At 42.1% G+C, this 19,778-nt stretch overlaps 1 protein-coding gene and 1 pseudogene across 5 annotated transcripts in view; both read left to right on the forward strand.

The window, feature by feature from the left end:
* The window catches only part of SMYD3 (SET and MYND domain containing 3), a 739,679-nt gene that overhangs the window by 578,543 nt on the left and 141,358 nt on the right, over positions 1-19,778 (forward strand). For 4 of the 5 annotated variants that reach the window (XM_005216845.5, XM_059875538.1, XM_059875540.1 and 1 more), the window contains one exon: positions 5,625-5,735. In XM_005216845.5, the coding sequence (XP_005216902.1) occupies positions 5,625-5,735 (111 nt within the window). 5 annotated transcript variants of the gene reach the window in all.
* LOC132342453 (uncharacterized) lies at positions 5,749-12,277 on the forward strand (annotated as a pseudogene).

Raw genomic sequence — 19,778 nt, forward strand, 5'->3', positions numbered from 1 at the left:
CGAAATCCCATGGACAGAGGACCCTGGTGGGCTACAGTCTACGGGGTCACAAAGAGTCGAACGTGACTGTGAACACACACACAGAATTGCTTTGCTAACAGAAATTGTTAGTTTCTGCTGTACAACAGTGTGAATCAGCCATATATATATGTGTGTGTGTGTGTGTGTGTGTGTGTGTATGTATCTACACCCTCCCTCTTGAGCCTCCCTCTTAACCATCCCCTATCCCACCCCTCTAGGTCATCACAGAGCACCAAGCTGAGCTCCCTGTGCTATACAGCAGCTTCCCACTAGCTATTTTATACATGGTAGTGTATATATATGGAGAAGGCAATGGCACCCCACTCCAGTACTCTTGCCTGGAAAATCCCATGGATGGAGGAGCCTGATAGGCTGCAGTCCATGGGGTCGCTAAGAGTCAGACACGACTGAGCGACTTCCCTTTCACTTTTCACTTTCATGCATTGGAGAAGGAAATGGCAGCCCACTCCAGTGTTCTTGAGCCTGGAGAATCCCAGGAACAGGGGAGCCTGGTGGGCTGCCGTCTATGGGGTTGCACAGAGTCAGACACGACTGAAGCGACTTAGCAGCAGTCATGTAGTAGCAGCAGCAGTGTATATATGTCAATCCTACTCTAGGAAAGGAAGGATTTTTCAAAGTCTATTTTCAATTCAGAGCCAGTATTAGAAAAATTTATAATTGTGACAGTGTAATTTGAGAAATGAAAACAGTTTAATTTTAATTTGATCTTATTATCCACTCAGAAATACATAATGAGAAGATGGGCTTCATGTAAAAGGGATTCATTTTGCCTTGAAATTTTCAAGTAAGCAACAAATTCAATATCCAGCAAATATCTTTCGTGATATTACTCTAATGTTGGAAATGATATACTGCATTTTCCATAAGAGCTACACTAAAATGGCAAAGCTACGGTCAGTAGCATTAATATTTTAATGTGATCTTGTTCTTTGCCATTAAAACATCCACTGATCAATGGCAAAGTTTCAGATATATGTTCCTGCTAAATGAGCCCTATATTGAATGAGCAGATTCTCCATTAAAACTGGTGACTCAGTGAGTCTTTGATAAAGGTTTTTAGCTCTGGTTGATAAAGTGATTTAGCTGCCATCACTAGTTAGTAATTTGGATTTTTTTTCCAAAAAAATTATGGATAAAAATGTTTTCACTGTTGAGACATTCAGTTTTTATAGTGTATTTTGCAAACTTCACTGGTGTGAAAGAGGCCCAAGAAGAATGGGCCATTCTTCACTGGAGGAGTCCTGTTTGAGCCGTGCCTGAAGGAGGAGAGAGTTCTGAATAGGCTGAGAACGGGTAAAAGGGCATTCATTGGCTGGTGAAGGTCAACACCATACACATGCAGGGTGTACATTGTTTCAACATAATTATGTTGCATATACATAATTATGGAAGATGGTAGTGGGCAGGGTAAATAATCCACCTGCAATGCAGAAGACCCAGGTTCTAAACCTGGGTTGGGAAGATCCTCTGGAGAAGGAAATGGCAATCCACTCCAGTATTCTTGCCTGCGAAATCGCATGGACAGAGGAGCCTGGTGGGCTACAGTCCATGGCATTGCAGGAGTCAGACGTGACTGAGCAACTAAATCACCAAAGGGTACAGGGGGAGATTTTGAGGTTAGAAAGGCAGACAGAAAATCAGCTTGGGAAGCCTTGTGTACCCTCATCCTGTATTCAGGGAGGAACCATCAGAACTTTGTGCAGACAAATGATGTGATCAAATGTGAGCTTTAGGAAGATCTCCCTTAAAGCAATTTAGAAGATGTGCTATAGGCTAAAGGCAGCAGGGAGGCTAGGTGGAAGATCATTACACAGTCCAGGTAATGGTTCCAGGCAGTTACAGGCTACTGAGGGAGGCTGTAGGAGTCTCTCTATTGGGGTTCAATGAAATAACTAGCCTCCTGCTGCCCATTCTCTGGCTGGAATGATCACTCATGAGTTTTGGCCCTTGTAAAACACTCAAGTTTGTCAAGCATATTTCTCTGGTGAGACAGGCCCTGGATTTGTTGGTTTCACCCTGGGCACATTGTAATCACCCAATAACTACTACTGGTTAATCCTGATATTTGGGGCTGATGACTAAGAGCCATTTGGCTGGATGGAGAACTAGAGTCGTAGGGACTCTTCTGATAACCCGCCTGCCAGTGCAGAGGACATGGGTTCAGTCTCTCATCTGGAAAGATCCTACTGCCACGGGCAACTAAGCCCGTGTGCCACAACCACTGAGGCTACCCGCTCTGGCACCAGCACGACACAGCTAGAGGGTCCATGCGCTGCAACGGAGGAAGACCCCACATGATGCAATTCTACTCCCCAACCTCTTCCCCGACCCAGCACCACAGAGGCATGAGCCATGTTATTGTAAAAAGAGTGTCAGCCTGAATCAATAGATTTGGGTACAATTCCCAAATGGATCTAAGACCTAGGCTGGTTTTCACTGGTGAGTGAGTGCCCAGCACATCGTAGATATTCAGTAACGTCAGTGTACATTCCTTAAGGACAGGCACTCTTGTTTTCTGCATGTGGAGCAGCATGTTTTAGCCATCTCACATGGGAAAGGTTTATAGAGGGCCAGCCAGCTGAGGCTGTGGCTTCTGTCACCCTGGTGATGGCCAGCGTGAACTTGACGTCCTTCCCCACTGACCGCTTTAACGAGGCCTCCCGAAGCCATGTTTTCTGTGAGGATATGGCCTCCCCTGCCCCATCATGCTGTCAGACTGGAAAGATCAGGCTTTGTAGACAGGAGATGCTTTCTTTTAAGTCTCAGAAAGCCACATGGCATGTTCCGCTCTAGGGAGTGTTTGTCTTCTCCCTCAGTGGATAATCCTGCCTCCTCCTCCTCCTTTACTACCTGCTTCTTCCCCCACCACACAGCAACCCCCCCTTAATTACTTCTACACATAAAAGCAAATAAAGAAGTAATTTATGCAGTGTGTCACTAGCTGATCTGGTACAGAAAAAGGAAAGCTAGAGGAGGATGAGGAAAGTAGGAGTGCTCGGGTGAGGGAGGAGTCAAGTTGTTATTTTACATACGGCGGTAGGGGGACTGCCCTTGTGATCCAGTGGCTGAGACTCTGAGCTCCCAGTGCAGGGGGCCCTGGGTCGGGGAACTAGATCCCACATGCCACAACTAAAGATCCTGCATGCTGCAACTAAAGAGCTGGAGTAGCCAGATAAATGGGGTAGTAAGGTTAGACCTCAGTGAGAAAGTCAGTTTTGATGGAAACTCAAAGGAGCTGGGGGAGGTCGTCATAGTAGATCTGGGGGAAGGGCAGAGGAAGCTCCCATGAGCAGGGTGTGTGTGTGTGTGTGTGTGTGAAACGCCGGTGGGGCTGTGCTGCCTGAAGCAGCCAGGAGGGGAGAGGAGATAGGAACAGACCTGTTATGAAGCCACTGCTGCCCCCACCACCTGTGATGAAGGACCAGTTTCTTTATTGTTTTTTTCCTTATTACAGTGTCAGCTGATAGTTTTATAAGATTTAATGAAAACGAATTGCTAGAAAAGTGAATTTAAAATAAGAGCCTAATATTTTATTATTAGAGCCACATAAAATTTCTCTTACCAGATTGATGTCAAAATTTCTAAATGTTTCCTTTGCATTTCTGTACTCACTTCAACATAGACCAATAATCCATGCTGCAGAACCACACTTTGAGTCGTGTTATGAGAATCCGTTGTAAGGACTTGGCTTTTGCTCTAAGCTAAAGGAGGAGCCGTTGGAACATTTAGAAGAGAGGAAAGATCTGATCCAACTGACATTTTAATGAATCAGTCTGGTTTAGAGGACGGAGTGCAGGCAGCTCAGGGGAGAAGCAGGGATGCTTGGTGAGACTTGCATTTTACAGGCAAGAGATGATGATGGCTCAGACAAGGATGGAACAGGAGGAAAAGGTGGAACATGAGTGGCTCTGGATGTGTTTCTATGGATGAGTCCACAGAGTGTCCTAGTGGATTGAGTGGGGAAAGTGAAAGCAAGGGAAATCAGGGGCGACCTCAGGGTCTCCACTTGGATAACACAAAGGATGAATTAATGTCAGCTGAGACTGGGAATGTTCCAGCTGTGAGGGAAGGTTGGAGAAATCTGGAGTTCCATTTTGTATGTTTTGAATTAGACTTTCAGTAGATAGGAGGTCTAAGAAATGTTTAAACACCTTGATCTTACATAAAGACCTGCGTCTTGAAGTGAAAAGCTAGGGCTAGAGAGAAAGCTGGAAAGTCCCTCAAGTGTGCCCTCTCGCCTGTGGTCTTTCACTATTGGATGCAAGGCATGTTGTTGTTCAGTCGCTAAGTCGTGTCTGACTCTTTGCAACCCCATGGACAACGCCACGTCAGGCTTCCCTGTCCTTCACTGTCTCCTGGAGTTTGCTCAAATTCATGCCCATTGAGTCGGTGATGCTATCTAACCATTTCCTCCTCTGCTGCCCTCTTCTCCTTTTGCCTTCTGTCTTTCCCAGCATCAGGGTCTTTTCCAGTGAGTCAACTCTTTACATCAGGTGGCCAAAGTGTTGGAGCTTCAACTTCAGCATCAGTCCTTCCAATGAATATTCAGGGTTGATTTCCTTTAGAATTGACTGGTTTGATCTCCTTGCTGTCCAGGGGAGTCTCAAGAGTCTTCTCCAGCACCACAATTTGAAAGCATCAGTTCTTGGCACTCAGCCTTCTTTATGGTCCAGCTCTCACTCTACTGGAAAACCCGTAGCTTTCACTGTCTGAAAGTAATGTCTTTGTTTTTTAATACACTATCTGGGTTTGTCATGGCTTTCCTTGCAAGGAGCAAGTGTCTCTTAATTTCATGGCTGCAGTCACTGTCCTCAGTGATTTTGGAGCCCAAGAAAATAAGATCTGTCACTGGTTCCACTTTTCCCTCTTCTATCTGCCATAAAGTGATGGAACCAGATGCCATAATCTTAGCTTTTTGAATGTTGATGAAGGTGAAAGAGAAAAGTGAAAAATCTGTCTTAAAACTCAAGGCAGGGCATAGTTATTATATTTAAAAGGGTTCAAGGAAGTCAAGTTAGGTACCTTCATCAGTGATCACATCCTGACATTAAATTCTCCCTATCTGGAAAGTGTTCCGTCTTTTTAAATCCTCACAAGTGAAAGAACTGTCTCCTCATTTCCAACAGTCCAAATGTGGTTGAGCCTAAGTTCCATGAAGCAGCTATAGAATTGAGTAGGATTTAAGAGCGATCTGGCTACATAATCTGCCATCCATTTGATTGCCAGGATTAATTGCCAGCGGTTACACAAAGTATTACCAAAACTTACTAACACCAAACATATAACAGCTCTTGATATTTTCTGTTTAGTGAATAAAATGTGCAAAAGTGCAGAGTTGATGAGCCCAATTCTTTAAAATATTAAATACATGATATACCTAACAAAGACTGGAAGGTAACGCCTTAAAAAATTTTACATGTGATTATTTGGGTGGAGAGACTGTAAGAAGCATCTCCTCACACTTTCTGGTATGTAACTAAAACTAAAACACGTTTTACTTTAACAATTTGATGTAATAGCCTTTTGTTAAAGAAGGTGGGCCCAGCAGCCATGTGACGCCTCCCTCTCTCTGGCCTCCGCAGCTCACCATCTGCTACTTGGATATGCTGATGACCAGCGAGGAGCGCAGGAAGCAGCTGCGGGGCCAGTACTGCTTTGACTGTGACTGTTTCCGATGTCAAACCCAGGACAAGGTATGTGGTATGGAACCAGCTTGAAACACCACCCAGGCAATATCCCCATGATTTTGCAGAGAACTCTGCTTTCATTTCCCGTTAACCCAAAAGCGAATGACTCTCAGTGCATAATAGGAAACAAAGGTATATAAAATAATACATTGTGCTGCATATGTTTTATTTCCTGGGACTCTTATCAACCACCAGGCAACAAGAGGTTTAATCTCAGGTAACAATCTATGGAGTCTAGAGGGAATGTGGGTGTAAAACATGTAATTGAAAAGATGTTGGAGGCCAGAGTGCTATTAGAGCCTACAGCAAGAGGGCTAATTAAGATATGAGTGGTAACAGTTATTGCTCAGTGGTAAATACACCAAGTTTTATCTAGTTTTTATTTCTTTAAAGTTCCTCCTGTAACCCTTTCTGCTGTAATACTTTATCAGATGGAGATTCCTTATCCAGCAACTTTTACTTTCTGAGAAATGGAGAGTCAAAATAAATGCCATAAAGATAATAAATGAACTTTTCTCACATTACTCATATGCTTTCCTTACACTGAACCTATTTACTCTTAGTTTGCACACAATCATGTTGTCTAATGAACTCTTACTTTTGTAGAGTGTTTTATATTTGTTGGAATTCTTTTGTAATCATTATCTCATTGGAACTTAAGACTCATAAATTAAGAAACAGAACTCAGAAAGGTTCAGCGCTGTGCCTCTGGGATAGGATGAAGGAAAAGTGGTAGCACCGAGTCTCAAACACCGATCTTTTGATGAACCTAGTGCTCCTTCCACTGTATGACAACTGCCTGTGGCTTCTGGTGCCCACACCAGTGGAGAAAGGTAGTTGCTTTCACTCCATAAGAAGAGAGCATAAGCTCACTCTAAAGATGCAGAAATCAATGATCATGATTGGTTTTCATTAAAAATAGCTTATAGAGAGAAAGGTTCAAGAGGCAGGGGGCATATGTATACCTATGGCTGATTCATGTTGTTGTATGGAAGAAACCAATGCAATATCGTAAAACAATTATCCTCCAATTAAAAAAACAGTTAATGGTAAGTTTTGCTAATAGGATGTATCTTCTGAATCAAGCACCATCTTGAATTAATGAAAACACTCTGATTAATTTGATCAGTCTGATACTTTAATTTGCCATAACCATGCCCGTCATATAGAAAAAAAAAGCATTAGTTATAGAAAAAGCATAGATTATAGAAATAAATGAATGGAATGGGGAAAGTTGGATCCATTGCTGATAGCTCCCCAAGCTTCAGTCTACTTTAGTGTTTACGTTTTGCCATTCACAAGCTTTCCAGGAATCAGATCCCCTGGAATTCCTCCTCAGAGTTGAACCTGGAATGGCTGGGAGCAAGCTAGAGTCCCATCAGCATCCTTGGTTGGGGATGGGAAGGCTGTTGCATTTAGTGCCTCTTACCTGCCATTTTGGAGAAGGGCATGGGAACCCACTCCAGTATCCTTGCCTGAAAATCCTATGGACTGAGGATCCTTGTGGGCTACAGTCCAGAGCATCTCAAGGAGTCGGACATGACTTAATGACTGTGCATGCAAACGCACATGCCATCTGTATGGCAGACCTCAGTTGTTTTTTTGAGTGATTATTTGATTAAAACTCAGGTCATGTTCACTTTTGGCTTATTGTTATAGTTGAAATATGGGATGAAATAATATGTTAGGAAAGAGTTTAGCTACAAATAACAGATAACTCAAAGTAAACTGGCTTTACTAATATGTTTTTTTCAGTAATTCTAGAGCAGCAGCCCAACGTGAGAGCAGCTACTGGTAGGTCTCATCACAGACCCAGAATCCATCTGTCTTCCCCCTTAGACAGCCCTAGCATATGCTTTTGTCTTCATGGCCCCAGGATGACTACTGCCCCCCAAGCCCCAGTCATTGCATCCAAGCTCTAGACAGGAAAAACAAGGGGTGATAAAAGGCAGAGAAAAAAGGGAAACTCTCCTGGGGATTTCCACCTGTATCTTATGGGTCAGAGCTGTGTCACATACTACTGCAGCTGTAAAAGAGGTGAGGAAACAGAATTTTGGCTTTTCAGCCTTTATACTAGAAGAAGACAAGGGAGAAGAAGTTGTGAATAGCTTTTTGGTAGCTCATCTGTAGTGTCTATCACATCCATTAAGACCATTTTCTTTACTCCTTTGAGTTCAAAGTTTGAGATAATATTAGGATTGTCCAGAGGAAGAGAATGAGCAGGGTGTATATGTGTGTTTGTGTGTACACATGCATGCACACATGTAAAGAGACAGAGGTTGATTTATTGATTATAAGGATTTGGCTCATGTGATTATTGGAGACTGACAGGTCCCAAGATCTGCAGTCGGCAGGCAGGAGACCCAGGGTTGCTGATGGCATTAAGTTACAGTCTGAAAGTTGGTAGGCTCAGCAATGCAAGAAAGCCAGTATTTCGGTTTGAGTCCAAAGAGAGGAAGAAATTGAAATCCTGGAGGAGGAGTTTGCTCTTACTAGTGGTGGGGTCAGCCTTTCTGTGCTATTCAAGGCTTCAACTGATTGCGCGTGGCCCACTCACACTGGGGAGAACAATCTGCTTTAATAAGCCAGTTTATCCACGTGTTAATCTCATCCAAAAACACTTTCATGGGCACACCCAGAATAATGTCTGGGCACCCTATGACCCAGTCAAGTTGACATATAACTTAAACCATTACGAATATTGTGTTAGAGGCAGGCCAAGCTGTATCATCAAAAAAGTACTGGCGGGCAGGAGGCGTGGCAGCATCTGGCTTTGGGAAGGCTGTTGGTGCCCAGTAGCCCACAGGTACCTAGCGCACACCCGCCCCACCACCATCATGACGCCCAAGGGGAGGGTCAGCTCCACCAAAGGGGTGGCGAATGGGGAGCCCAAGAGATGGGCAAGGTTGTCAGCTAAGCCTGTTCCTGAAAACGTGGACGTGAAGCCACAGAGGCATCAGGAAAGGATACTCTTCAGACCAAAAAGTGCACACAAAAGGGAAAAAGGGAGCAGAGGGAAAACTGGCCGAAATGCCTAAGCAAGAAACTCAAGAAGATTTACCTGTAGAAAATGGAGAAAGTAAAAATGAAGCAAGTCTAGCCTCTGATGAACAGGAAAGAAAAAAGCTGTCTGATTAATATCATCTGCTATGTCATATCAGTGGCCCCTGTCTCCCTTCTGGCATGACTCAGAGGAATATTTTTATCTAATAATTTGTAAATACAAGACTTTTAGAAGCTCTGGAGACATTTTTAAGAAGAAAATTCTACTTCCTTCCCTTTTTAAGTGTAAAGGGTTTTTAAAAAATTTTTTTTGGGGGGGAGCATAACTGCATTAGCTTCTGCTGTACAATAAGGTGAATCAGCTATATGTATACATATATCCCCCACTCTGGAGCCTCCCTCCCACCCCTCCCCCATCCCACCCCTCTGTCACACCCCTCTAGGTCATCACAGAGCACCGAGCAGAGCTCTCTCTGCTATACACCAGCTTCCCACTGCTGGTGCTGCTAAGTCGCTTCAGTCGTGTCCGACTCTGTGCGACCCCATAGACGTCGGCCCACCAGGCTCGCCGCCCCTGGGATTCTCCAGGCAAGAACACTGGAGTGGGTTGCCATTTCCTTCTCCAATGCATGAGAGTGAAAAGTGAAAGTGAAGTCTCTCAGTCGTGTCGCGTCCGACTCTTCGCGACCCCATGGACCGCAGCCTACCAGGCTCCTCCATCCATGGGATTTTCCAGGCAAGAGTACTGGAGTGGGGTGCCATCGCCTTCTCTGAGCTTCCCACTAGTTATCTATTTAACACGTGATTATATATATATATGTCAATCCTACTCTCCCAATTTGTCCCTCCCTCCCCTTGCAAGGGTTTTTTTAAGAGGTAAAAACATTTTCTGTTTTTTTACTTTTTTGGTACAACCAGGAAATAGTGGGATATTGAATAAGGAGGTTTTGATTGTCTTGAATGTCCACTTAACATACCATAGATGGGGATTATTTTTTATATCTTATAATACAAAGCATATTAAATGGCAATTTGAAGTCACATTGTATGTTTACTGTGTCTTGAACATTTGAACTTCCATTCCTGTGTTGTTTTCAGTAGAATCGTTTCCTAAAGAAAATCCCTTGTCTTGGTTGTCCCTGTCAGAATTGCATGCTAACATCTTTGGTCATGGTAGTGCAGTTTTTGTACTAACTTTGGTAATATACTGTGAAAGAAAACTGAAAATTTTAATATATAGTGTGCTGCTGCTGCTGCTAAGTCGCTTCAGTCATGTCCGACTCTGTGCGACCCCATAGATGGCAGCCCACCAGGCTCCCCCGTCCCTGGGATTCTCCAGGCAAGAACACTGGAGTGGGTTGCCATTTCCTTCTCCAATGCATGAAAGTGAAAAGTGAAAGGGAAGTCGTTCAGTCATGTCTGACTCCCAGCGACCCCATGGACTGCAGCCCACCAGGCTCCCCAGTCCATGGGATTTTCCAGGCCAGAGTACTGGAGTAGGGTGCCATATGATATTAAAGTGTGAATTAGTGAAATTTATAATGTAGTAACTTAACAATATTTGAAGATACTGGTACTTAATATCCTATTAAGAAAAATTTGCCTTCAAATTTTAAGCTGGAAAGTCACCAGAATAACTGTTTTAGGAAAGAATCACAATGACATGATTTTTCAGATTTTAAGAATTGTGAGCAAATTGAAATATCTGTGTACTAATCCTCAAAATAGCCAAGAAGATCTCTATTATTATTTTTTAAAAAATGCTTGATTTCTGTGCTGGATTCCAGTCCATTGTGTACCTATCTTGGGCAAGGCATTCTTCCTCTCTGATTTTTTATGTCATCTGTTACACAAAGGAGGGTTGTATTAAGACTCCATCATCTTAAGGCCCCTTCTGGCTCTATTACCCCTTATTTCTATGAAATATTTCCTAGTGGAGTGAGTAGAATATATATTTAGATGAGAATATAAACTTGATTTCAATTAGTTCATCAGTTATATTTTCAAGTTTCTATTTGAGAATTTTGTTGTGTTTAGCGATATAAACATTCCTTCTGAATTCTCTATACTGTTTATTTGATTTGAAAAATATAAAGGTGAATTCAATTTAGTGCATCCCCAAAAGAGCATACATTCAAAATTAATTCAGTCAAAAATTATATTTACTTCAGGTCTTAGATTTAAAGTTTTCAAGCTTATTTTTCTGCTTTTCTTGGAACCTAGAAAATTCATCTCAACAGGTTTCTGCATCAAGTAATATTTATTATGTGCCTACATCTGCATGTTACTGGACTTGCCTGGTGTCGTATTTCAGGAAGGCAAGAGGCCTTTTAATAGCAGGGGTAATTTGCATTTGTGGAGTTAGCTGTCATTTGTAATCGGCGACAACTTAATTTCTGGAAGAAATAAAACTTACCTTCTCGAGAAGGTTTTGGAATGATTTGGCTTGTGCAGGTCAAAATCCAAGGCAATAGGAACAGAACAGATGAAATGGAACTGATTGTTTCTGTAAGTTCATGGATAGTACCTAGTATGCTTCCCTGGATGTCACATGTTTTATTGCAAAAGAAAAAGCTGTGTTTACTTTCCATGTCACTTTCTTTCCTAATACCTGTTACATATGATCTTTCTTTTAAAACACGTCTATCTACTCACAGCCCTCTTGCCCCATTCCTAGATTATTGAAATAGACCCTAAATGGTCACCTGACACTCAAATTTCTTTCTCTTTCATGTGTCTTTTACATGGTTTCAGAGTAAGTTTTCTGAAACAGCACTACTTCCATGCTGTTGCTTTATTCAGAATTTTTAAATGTATTTAGCATTATCTTTAGTCTTCAACATAAACTTCAAACTCAGCATGGCATTCACTGTCCTCCAGGATCATGACCCAGGGTCCAGCCTACCTTGGTTTCTTTTTTCTCTTTTCCTTTTCCCTCTCTTCTCTTCTTCAGTTATCTGATCTAACTTGATTAATCTAATTATAACCTTCCCCCATCTAAAAGATTCTGAAGTGGCTTTCAGGCACACATGCGTACATGATACACATGTATGCAGTAATATATACCTGCATATGCCATATAACAGATACATTTTATATTGATTTGTGAAATAAGTGACAAAAAATCAGATAAAACCAAGTTAGAACCCAGAATGCATGCCATATGATCCTGTATAGTGATAAGAAATAAATTACAAATTTGCTCTGAATTTCTCAGCAGCCAAACATCTGTGTACTGATCCTCAAAATAGCCAAGAAAATCTCAATTATTTAAGAAAAAAAGAAAAGTGCTCTATTTCTGTGCTGAATTCCAGTCCATCATGTATCTATCTTGCACAAGGCATTCAGCCTCTCTTGATTTTTTTCTACCTGTAATACAAGGGAGTTGTATTAAGACTAATTTCAAAATGCACAGTACCTGGAAGACTGGACACATACATGCTCCTCAGCTGAAGCAGTTTTTTCCTTTCTCTGAGGCCCCCGCCATGGGTCCCACTGAGACTGACTGATCAATATCCTTGTCCAGACATCCACAAAGATTTAAACAGCTGACTTTTATAATATTCTTCAGTGTGGCTGATTGACATAATTTCACATTGTAGCTTAATCAAAGAAGTAAGGAAGGTGAAAATTTATGTAATCTAGGTTCTTTATCTCTGGCTTACTTCATTCCAAGAGTAAAACTTATAGAACTATATAGAAGAAAGCAAAGATTGCATATCCTTCAAGTAGTCCTTTATTATTTCTTATAGTCTTTTAATTAAAAAAAAATTTATTAGAAGTCAAAGTACTAGACCCCCATTGAAAACCTTATTAGTACACGCTGTCTCCTGCTGCTCCCCAATTCTTGCCCCCTAGAGGTGCCCCATTTCAGCTTCTGGCTTTATTCTATGTTTCTAAAACTAAAGCGCCCTTACATCACATGCTATTTTGCTATTGGGTTGCTTTAATGACTTTTTTATTTGCAGGATTTCAAATTTGCTTTTTATTCCCAATCTTCCAGTTTAGGTTTTATTGCTACATGTTTCTGTTCTGTAATTTCTTATTCATGTCCAGTACGTGCCTCTCTGTTAGCTATCTATTTGCACATCCTGAAGTCTTGGTCGTTCAGTGCTATAGTTCAGTTTCCTGGAGTGAAATCACATACAGATTCTTGATCTTTTATTTTTGTTGAGTATCTGCCTTAGCCTTGCATTTCGCTGTGTGCTTTGGAATTCTGTGTGGCAGGCCCATTTTTAGTGGGACGTCTTCTTTTGTTCTTTTTCCTCCTCCTCTGCGCGTCTGCCCTCTCGTAGCTTTCTGCTTGCCTCCCTCAGGCCCCAGCTCAGAACCAGACTTCATGGCGTTTTAAGTGTGGACCACAGTGATGTTGAGATTGCAGACCTGGTTACTTAGGCAACGGGCATCTGACTCTGTACCCGGAGAGACTATGTGTGTCTTCTAGGCTTTCCAGGGCCAACAGTTCCTGTAAATATTTATCCCCAGGAAACATGTCATCATCCTATATTTTCAGCCTCTTTTCATAACCAGGGAAGACTCACCCTTGCCTTTAAGCTCACCTTTGTCTGTGAAACACTTTTCTCTCTTAACCATTGGGACTAAATGCGTGTCTGTGACTGCCAGCTTCCAGACCTGAGGCTCTGGCTTCGGTTTTTCTGACTGCTCTGCATTTCTGTTACTGGTCCAGAAGAGATGTTGATCTTGTTTTGAATTAGTAAAGCCATTTTTGTTTCTCTTTTTATAGTTTACTTATCATTACTATCACTTTGGAGTAGAGGTGAGCACCTCCAAGTCTGAACTTACACCATCTTGTTGGAAGCCTGCTGTTCGCTTCTCATAGCTAAGAATTCAAGTCTTTGGCAGCGGAAGAAAATATGAGGATAAACAATGATCTAATTCTCCCGAGGGCTTCCAAACATGTGTGCACTTTTCCTGGTACCAGCCTGTCTGCGAAGCAGGCATCTGTGTCTTGTATCACTGGGCCTTCTATGGACAGAGTTGAGTAGAGTCATTCTGAAAGTATATCCATTTCAAAAATAGTTTAAAAGATGGTTCTGTAGGGGAAACACCCTCAGAAACTCCTCATTCCTTGATACTACGATTCTAAGTTCACTTGCTCTTATTTTCTCCTGTGGGGTTTCCCTGATGGTCTGCCATGCAGAAGACACAGGATTCACAGGTTCAGTCCCTGGGCTGGGAAGATCGCCCGGAGGAGGGAAATGGCAACCCACTCTAGTATTCTTGCCTGGAGAATCCCATGGACAGAGGAGCCTGGTGGGCTACAGTCCAAAGGGTCTCAAAGAGTCAGACACGACTGAGCAACTATGCACACACATTTTCTCCTATAGAAATAAAGCAATGTCTTTGGTAATCATTTCAGTTTCTTTTCAGAGACTCCCTTTTCTTGGGTCTCTCTGAAGCCTTCCACAACCTCTGTGGGTTACAGAGCCCAGCGTCCCTTAGAGTCACGGCTAGTGCTGGTGCCAGGCAAGCGCAGCCTTGGTTCCTGTATGTGCTGTGCTGTCCCTGCCCTGTCACTGCTAAACTGGAAAAACTGGGGAGAAGAGGCAGGCTTGACCCAAAGGGAGGAACAAGGATTGTCTGAAGAAGGAGTAAAGGATGTAGAGTTAAAGCTGTATTCAAAGGAAATGAAAGTTTTCTACCCAGGAAAAGGTTTTTATGGTAACTTGAGTCTTTTTGAAATATGAGCAATTACTGAAAGGTCATTAGAAAACCAAGATATATATATATATATATTTGCTGCCTTCTTCTATTTTGCTAAATTAATTGTAAGCAGAAATGCCTCATGGTAGGAATGATGAGCCCAGTCAGCTCTGAATTGTTTTTTATTTCAAGTTTTAACAATCTAAGTAGAATGTGTTTCCTGTTTCTAAAGTTTTCATCATAACAGAATTACATTATCTTCAGAAGATTAGCACGATTTGGTAGGAAACTGAAGGAAAGAGAGAGAAAGTGTGTTGTGCATGTGTGTGTGTGATAAGTTTTTAAGCAATAAAACCTAACACTACTATATGTTACCTGTCTTGTTTCTCCAAACACCCAGAAGAATGGTTTTTCCAAAAATGGCTGTAAAAATGTTAAAGTGAGGAAAGGGGTTGATTGGCTTCATAATCACCTAACCCCACATGCAGTGTCTCTGTGAATGCCAGGGCAAGGCTTCTGGGTATGGCACAGTGGGCATAGCAGGCTGTGAAATATACCCTGTAGCTATGGCATTAGCCCTGGGGTGTGCTGTTTCCATATCACAGGTCACAGCGCTTCAACACTGACTTCCCCCAGAGACCATATGGCTCTGGTTTATCCAAAAGCCCACCCCAAGGGTAAGAAGAGGGTTTTGCCACAATTTGTGGGGACATGAATGCCATCTCATAACCTTTACAATTCTTGCATACAAATTCTTTTCTCCGGGGTTTTGGTGTAGAAGCAGCTCTGGCTTGGGGAACGGATTCAGTGGTGGCAGCTCCTGTGACAAGGAAGTATGTATTCTGTGTCCTGGGCACATTACCTCACTCAGCACGTGGCACATGGTGCTCAAGGAGCGCTGCGGAGTGAAGTGGTGGTGGTTGTTTAGTCCCTAAGTCGTGTCCGACACTTTGCAACCCCATGGACCCTTCCAGGCTGCTCCTTCCATGGGATTTCCCAGGCAAGGATACTGGAGTGTGTTGCCATTTTCTCCTCCGGTGGATTTTCCTGACCCTGCGTTAGCAGGTGGATTCTCTACTGCTGAGCCAACAGGGAAGCCCTAGAGTGAGGTACTCTTCCTCAAAGCATAGAATCATCATAATTTTGTCTACTCAAGCTTCGGGGCTCTCACTGTGTGCCGGGCATGATTATATACCTCCTCTCACTTAATCTCCATCATCTTATAAGAGGGTGGTTGCTCTCCTTCACACTTTGCAGATGCAGTAACTTCAGGAGCTACATTCTTAATTGCTCCACTGTATTTTCTCTGTAATTTCATTAATAGTATATACATTTTCCCTCTCTTAGATTTTAAAAATGGGAGTATGATTTGCGCCCATTAAAATTCACTCTTTTTACTGCACAGTTCTGAGTTTTGACAAATACATGCCGTTTGCCTCACCACAACTACCCAGATACAGATCAATCCCAACCCCTCCCCAGATTCCCCTGTAACTGCTTTAAAGTCAGCCTCCACCCCCACCTCCAGCCCCTGCTAACCCCTGCTCTGCTGTCACTAGAGCTTAACCTTTTCCAGAATGTCATATAAATTGATCCTAACAGCCATTTGATTCTATCTTCCTTCATTTAGAATGATGCATTTGATACTCAGCCATGTTATTTTTACATGCATGTAAATTTATAATCTCAGTATTTGGTTTATTGTCAAGTTGTAATCTATTATGCAGCTGTCCCACAGTTTATCTATTTACCAATTGAAGAGTGTTTGGGTTCTGTTCCAATTGGTGGTGATTATCAATGAAGCCACTTTAAACATTCCTATGTAGGCTCTTCACAGCTATTTGTAAGGCCTCCCCAGACAGCCATTTTGCTTTTTTGCATTTCTTTTCCATGGGAATGGTCTTGATCCCTGTCTCCTGTACAATGTCACAAACCTCAGTCCATAGTTCATCAGACACTCTTATCTATCAGATCTAGTCCCTTAAAAATATTTCTCGCTTCCACTGTATAATCATAAGGGATTTGATTTAGGTCATACCTGAATGGTCTAGTGGTTTTCCCTACTTTCTTCAATTTCAGTCTGAATTTCATGATCTGAGCCACAGTCAACTCCCGGTCTTGTTTTTGCTGACTGTATAGAGCTTCTCCATCTTTGGCTGCAAAGAGTATAATCAGTCTGATTTCGGTGTTGACCATCTGGTGATGTCCATGTATAGAGTCTTCTCTTGTGTTGTTGGAAGAGGGTGTTTGCTATGACCAGTGCGTTGTCTTGGCAAAACTCTATTAGCCTTTGCCCTGCTTCATTCCGTATTCCAAGGCCAAATTTACCTGTTACTCCAGGTGTTTCTTGACTTCCTACTTTTGCATTCCAGTCCCCTATAATGAAAAGGACATCTTTTTTGGTTGTTAGTTCTAAAAGGTCTTGTAGGTCTTCATGGAACCGTTCAACTTCAGCTTCTTCAGCGTTATTGGTTGGGGCATAGAATTGGATTATTGTGATACTGAATGGTTTGCCTTGGAAAAGAACAGAGATCATTCTGTCGTTTTTGAGACTGCATCCAAGTACTGCATTTCGGACTCTTTTGTTGACCATGATGGCTACTCCATTTCTTCTGAGGGATTCCTGCCCACAGTAGTAGATATGATGGTCATCTGAGTTAAATTCACCCATTCCAGTCCTATTATTTTAGTTCGCTGATTCCTAGAATGTCGACGTTCACTCTTGCCATCTCCTGTTTGACCACTTCCAATTTGCCTTGATTCATGGACCTGACATTCCAGGTTCCTACGCAATATTGCTCTTTTCAGCATCGGACCTTGCTTCTATCACCAGTCACATCCACAACTGGGTATTGTTTTTGCTTTGGCTCCATCCCTTCATTCTTTCTGGAGTTATTTCTCCACTGATCTCCAGTAGCATATTAGGCATCTACCGACCTGGGGAGTTCCTCTCTCAGTATCCTGTCATTTTGCCTTTTCATACTGTTCATGGGGTTCTCAAGGCAAGAATACTGAAGTGATTTGCCATTCCCTTCTCCAGTGGACCACATTCTGTCAGACCTCTCCACCATGGCTGTATATTGTCACCCTGCTTATTTAACTTATATGCAGAGTACATCATGAGAAACGCTGGGCTGGAAGAAGCACAAGCTGCAATCAAGATTGCCAGGAGAAATATCAATAACCTCAGATATGCAGATGACACCACCCTTATGGCAGAAAGTGAAGAAGAACTAAAGAGCCTCTTGATGAAAGTGAAAGAGGAGAGTGAAAAAGTTGGCTTAAAGCTCAACATTCAGAAAACAAAGATCATGGCATCTCGTCCCATCACTTCATGGCAAATAGATGGGGAAGCAGTGGAAACAGTGTCAGACTTTATTTCGGGGGGCTCCAAAATCACTGCAGATGGTGACTGCAGCCATGAAATTAAAAGACGCTTACTCCTTGGAAGGAAAGCTATGACCAACCTAGATAGCATATTCGAAAGCAGAGACATTACTTTACCAACAAAGGTCCATCTAGTCAAGGCTATGGTTTTTCCAGTGGTCATGTATGGATGTGACAATTGGACCGTGAAGAAAGCTGAGCGCCGAAGAACTTTATGCTTTTGAACTGTGGTGTTGGAGAAGACTCTTGAGAGTCCCTTGGACTGCAAGGAGATCCAACCAGTCCATTCTGAAGGAGATCAGCCCTGGGTGTTCTTTGGAAGGAATGATGCTAAAGCTGAAACTCCAATACTTTGGCCACCTCATGCGAAAAGTTGACTCATTGGAAAAGACTCTGATGCTGGGAGAGATTGGGAGCAAGAGGAAAAGGGGACGACAGAGGATGAGATGGCTGGATGGCATCACCAACTCGATGGACGTGAGTCTGGGTGAACTCTGGGAGTTGGTGATGAACAGGGAGGCCTGGCATGCTGCGACTCATGGGGTCGCAAAGAGACACAACTGAGCGACTGAACTGAACTGATGTAGGTTTTTGTGTGAATATAAATTTTCATTTCATTTGGGTAAATATCTAGGAGTAGGATTGCTGGGTCGTGCAGTAAATATATGTTAAACTGTATAAGAAATTGCCAACCTGTTTTCTAAAGTAGCTGTACCATTTTGAATTTCCCACCATCAATGAATGAAAGCTCCAGTTACTTCACTTCCTTGCCAGCACTTGATTTTATCAGTTTTGTTTTTGTTTTTAATCATTCAAATAGACGTATAGTTAATTTCACTTTCTGGCTTTAATTTGCATTTTTTAATGGCTAATGGGGCTTCCCAGGTGGCGCTAGTGGTAAAGAACCCACTTAATAAAGGCAACATAAGATATGTGGGTTCAATCCCTGGGTTGAGAAGATCCCCTGGGGGAGGGCATGACAACCCACTCCAGTAGTCTAGCCTGGAGAAACCCCCTTGGACAGACTGATGATTTATTATTTTCATGTGCTTATTTGCCATCTATATAACTTATTTGGTGATATACTTGTTCAAATCTTTTGCCCATGTTAAAAGTTAGGTATTTTCTTCTTGAGTTTTGAGAGTTCTTTATCCTGCATCCAAGTCTTTTATTAGATACATATTTCAGAAAACGTTTGTCCTTGTCTGTGACTTGTCTTTTAATTCTCTTGAAAGAGTATTTTGAAGGGTGGAGGTTTTTATTTTATTTATTTTATTTTTTGGGTGGAGGTTTTTAATTTTACTGCCATTCAGTTTTCATTCTCTTTCTTTAACAAATCTGTCTTCTGATGGTATATCTAAGAAATCTTTGCCTAACCCAAGAGAATAAAGATTTTTCTGTGTCTTCTATTAGAAATTTTATAGTTTTAGGTGTGATCCATTTTTTAGTTAATTTTTATATGTAGTACAAGGTTTGTTTATTTATTCATTTATTTTTGGCAAATGGATGCCCCATTATTCCAGTAGCATTTGTTGAATCAATATCTTATGTAAGACAATAGTATATCATAGAAAGGGTGCAGTATTAGGTATTGGAGTAGTTGAGCTCTAGTCCTGGAACACCTACTCGGATCACTGGTGACGCTAGGCAGAGGTCAAATCTGAATGTTGGGTAGCAGGGCAGTTGACTACATGCTTTAGAGGCATGCAGAGTCTGCTGCCTCCTAACTGTTGGATGTTGGCAGGTCTCCCTGTAATAGTCCCTAGTTTTTCCTTTTGTAAGATGAGAATAATCCATATCTGGCAAAGCTGCTTGGAGGGTTCAATTAGATAATGTAAGTCTAGCTCAGGAGGTGGTATTTCCTCAGTGATGGTGGCTATTATTGTTATCAAGTTGTCTGAGGAAAGAGTCTAAATGGAAAGTTGTAGGAATTACAGCATCTGCTGTTCCCATCATTTGCTGATCAGATTCCCCGAATTGCTCACCTAATCTTCT

Source organism: Bos taurus, chromosome 16 (assembly GCF_002263795.3).
Source record: "Bos taurus isolate L1 Dominette 01449 registration number 42190680 breed Hereford chromosome 16, ARS-UCD2.0, whole genome shotgun sequence".
Classification (NCBI taxonomy): domain Eukaryota; kingdom Metazoa; phylum Chordata; class Mammalia; order Artiodactyla; family Bovidae; genus Bos; species Bos taurus.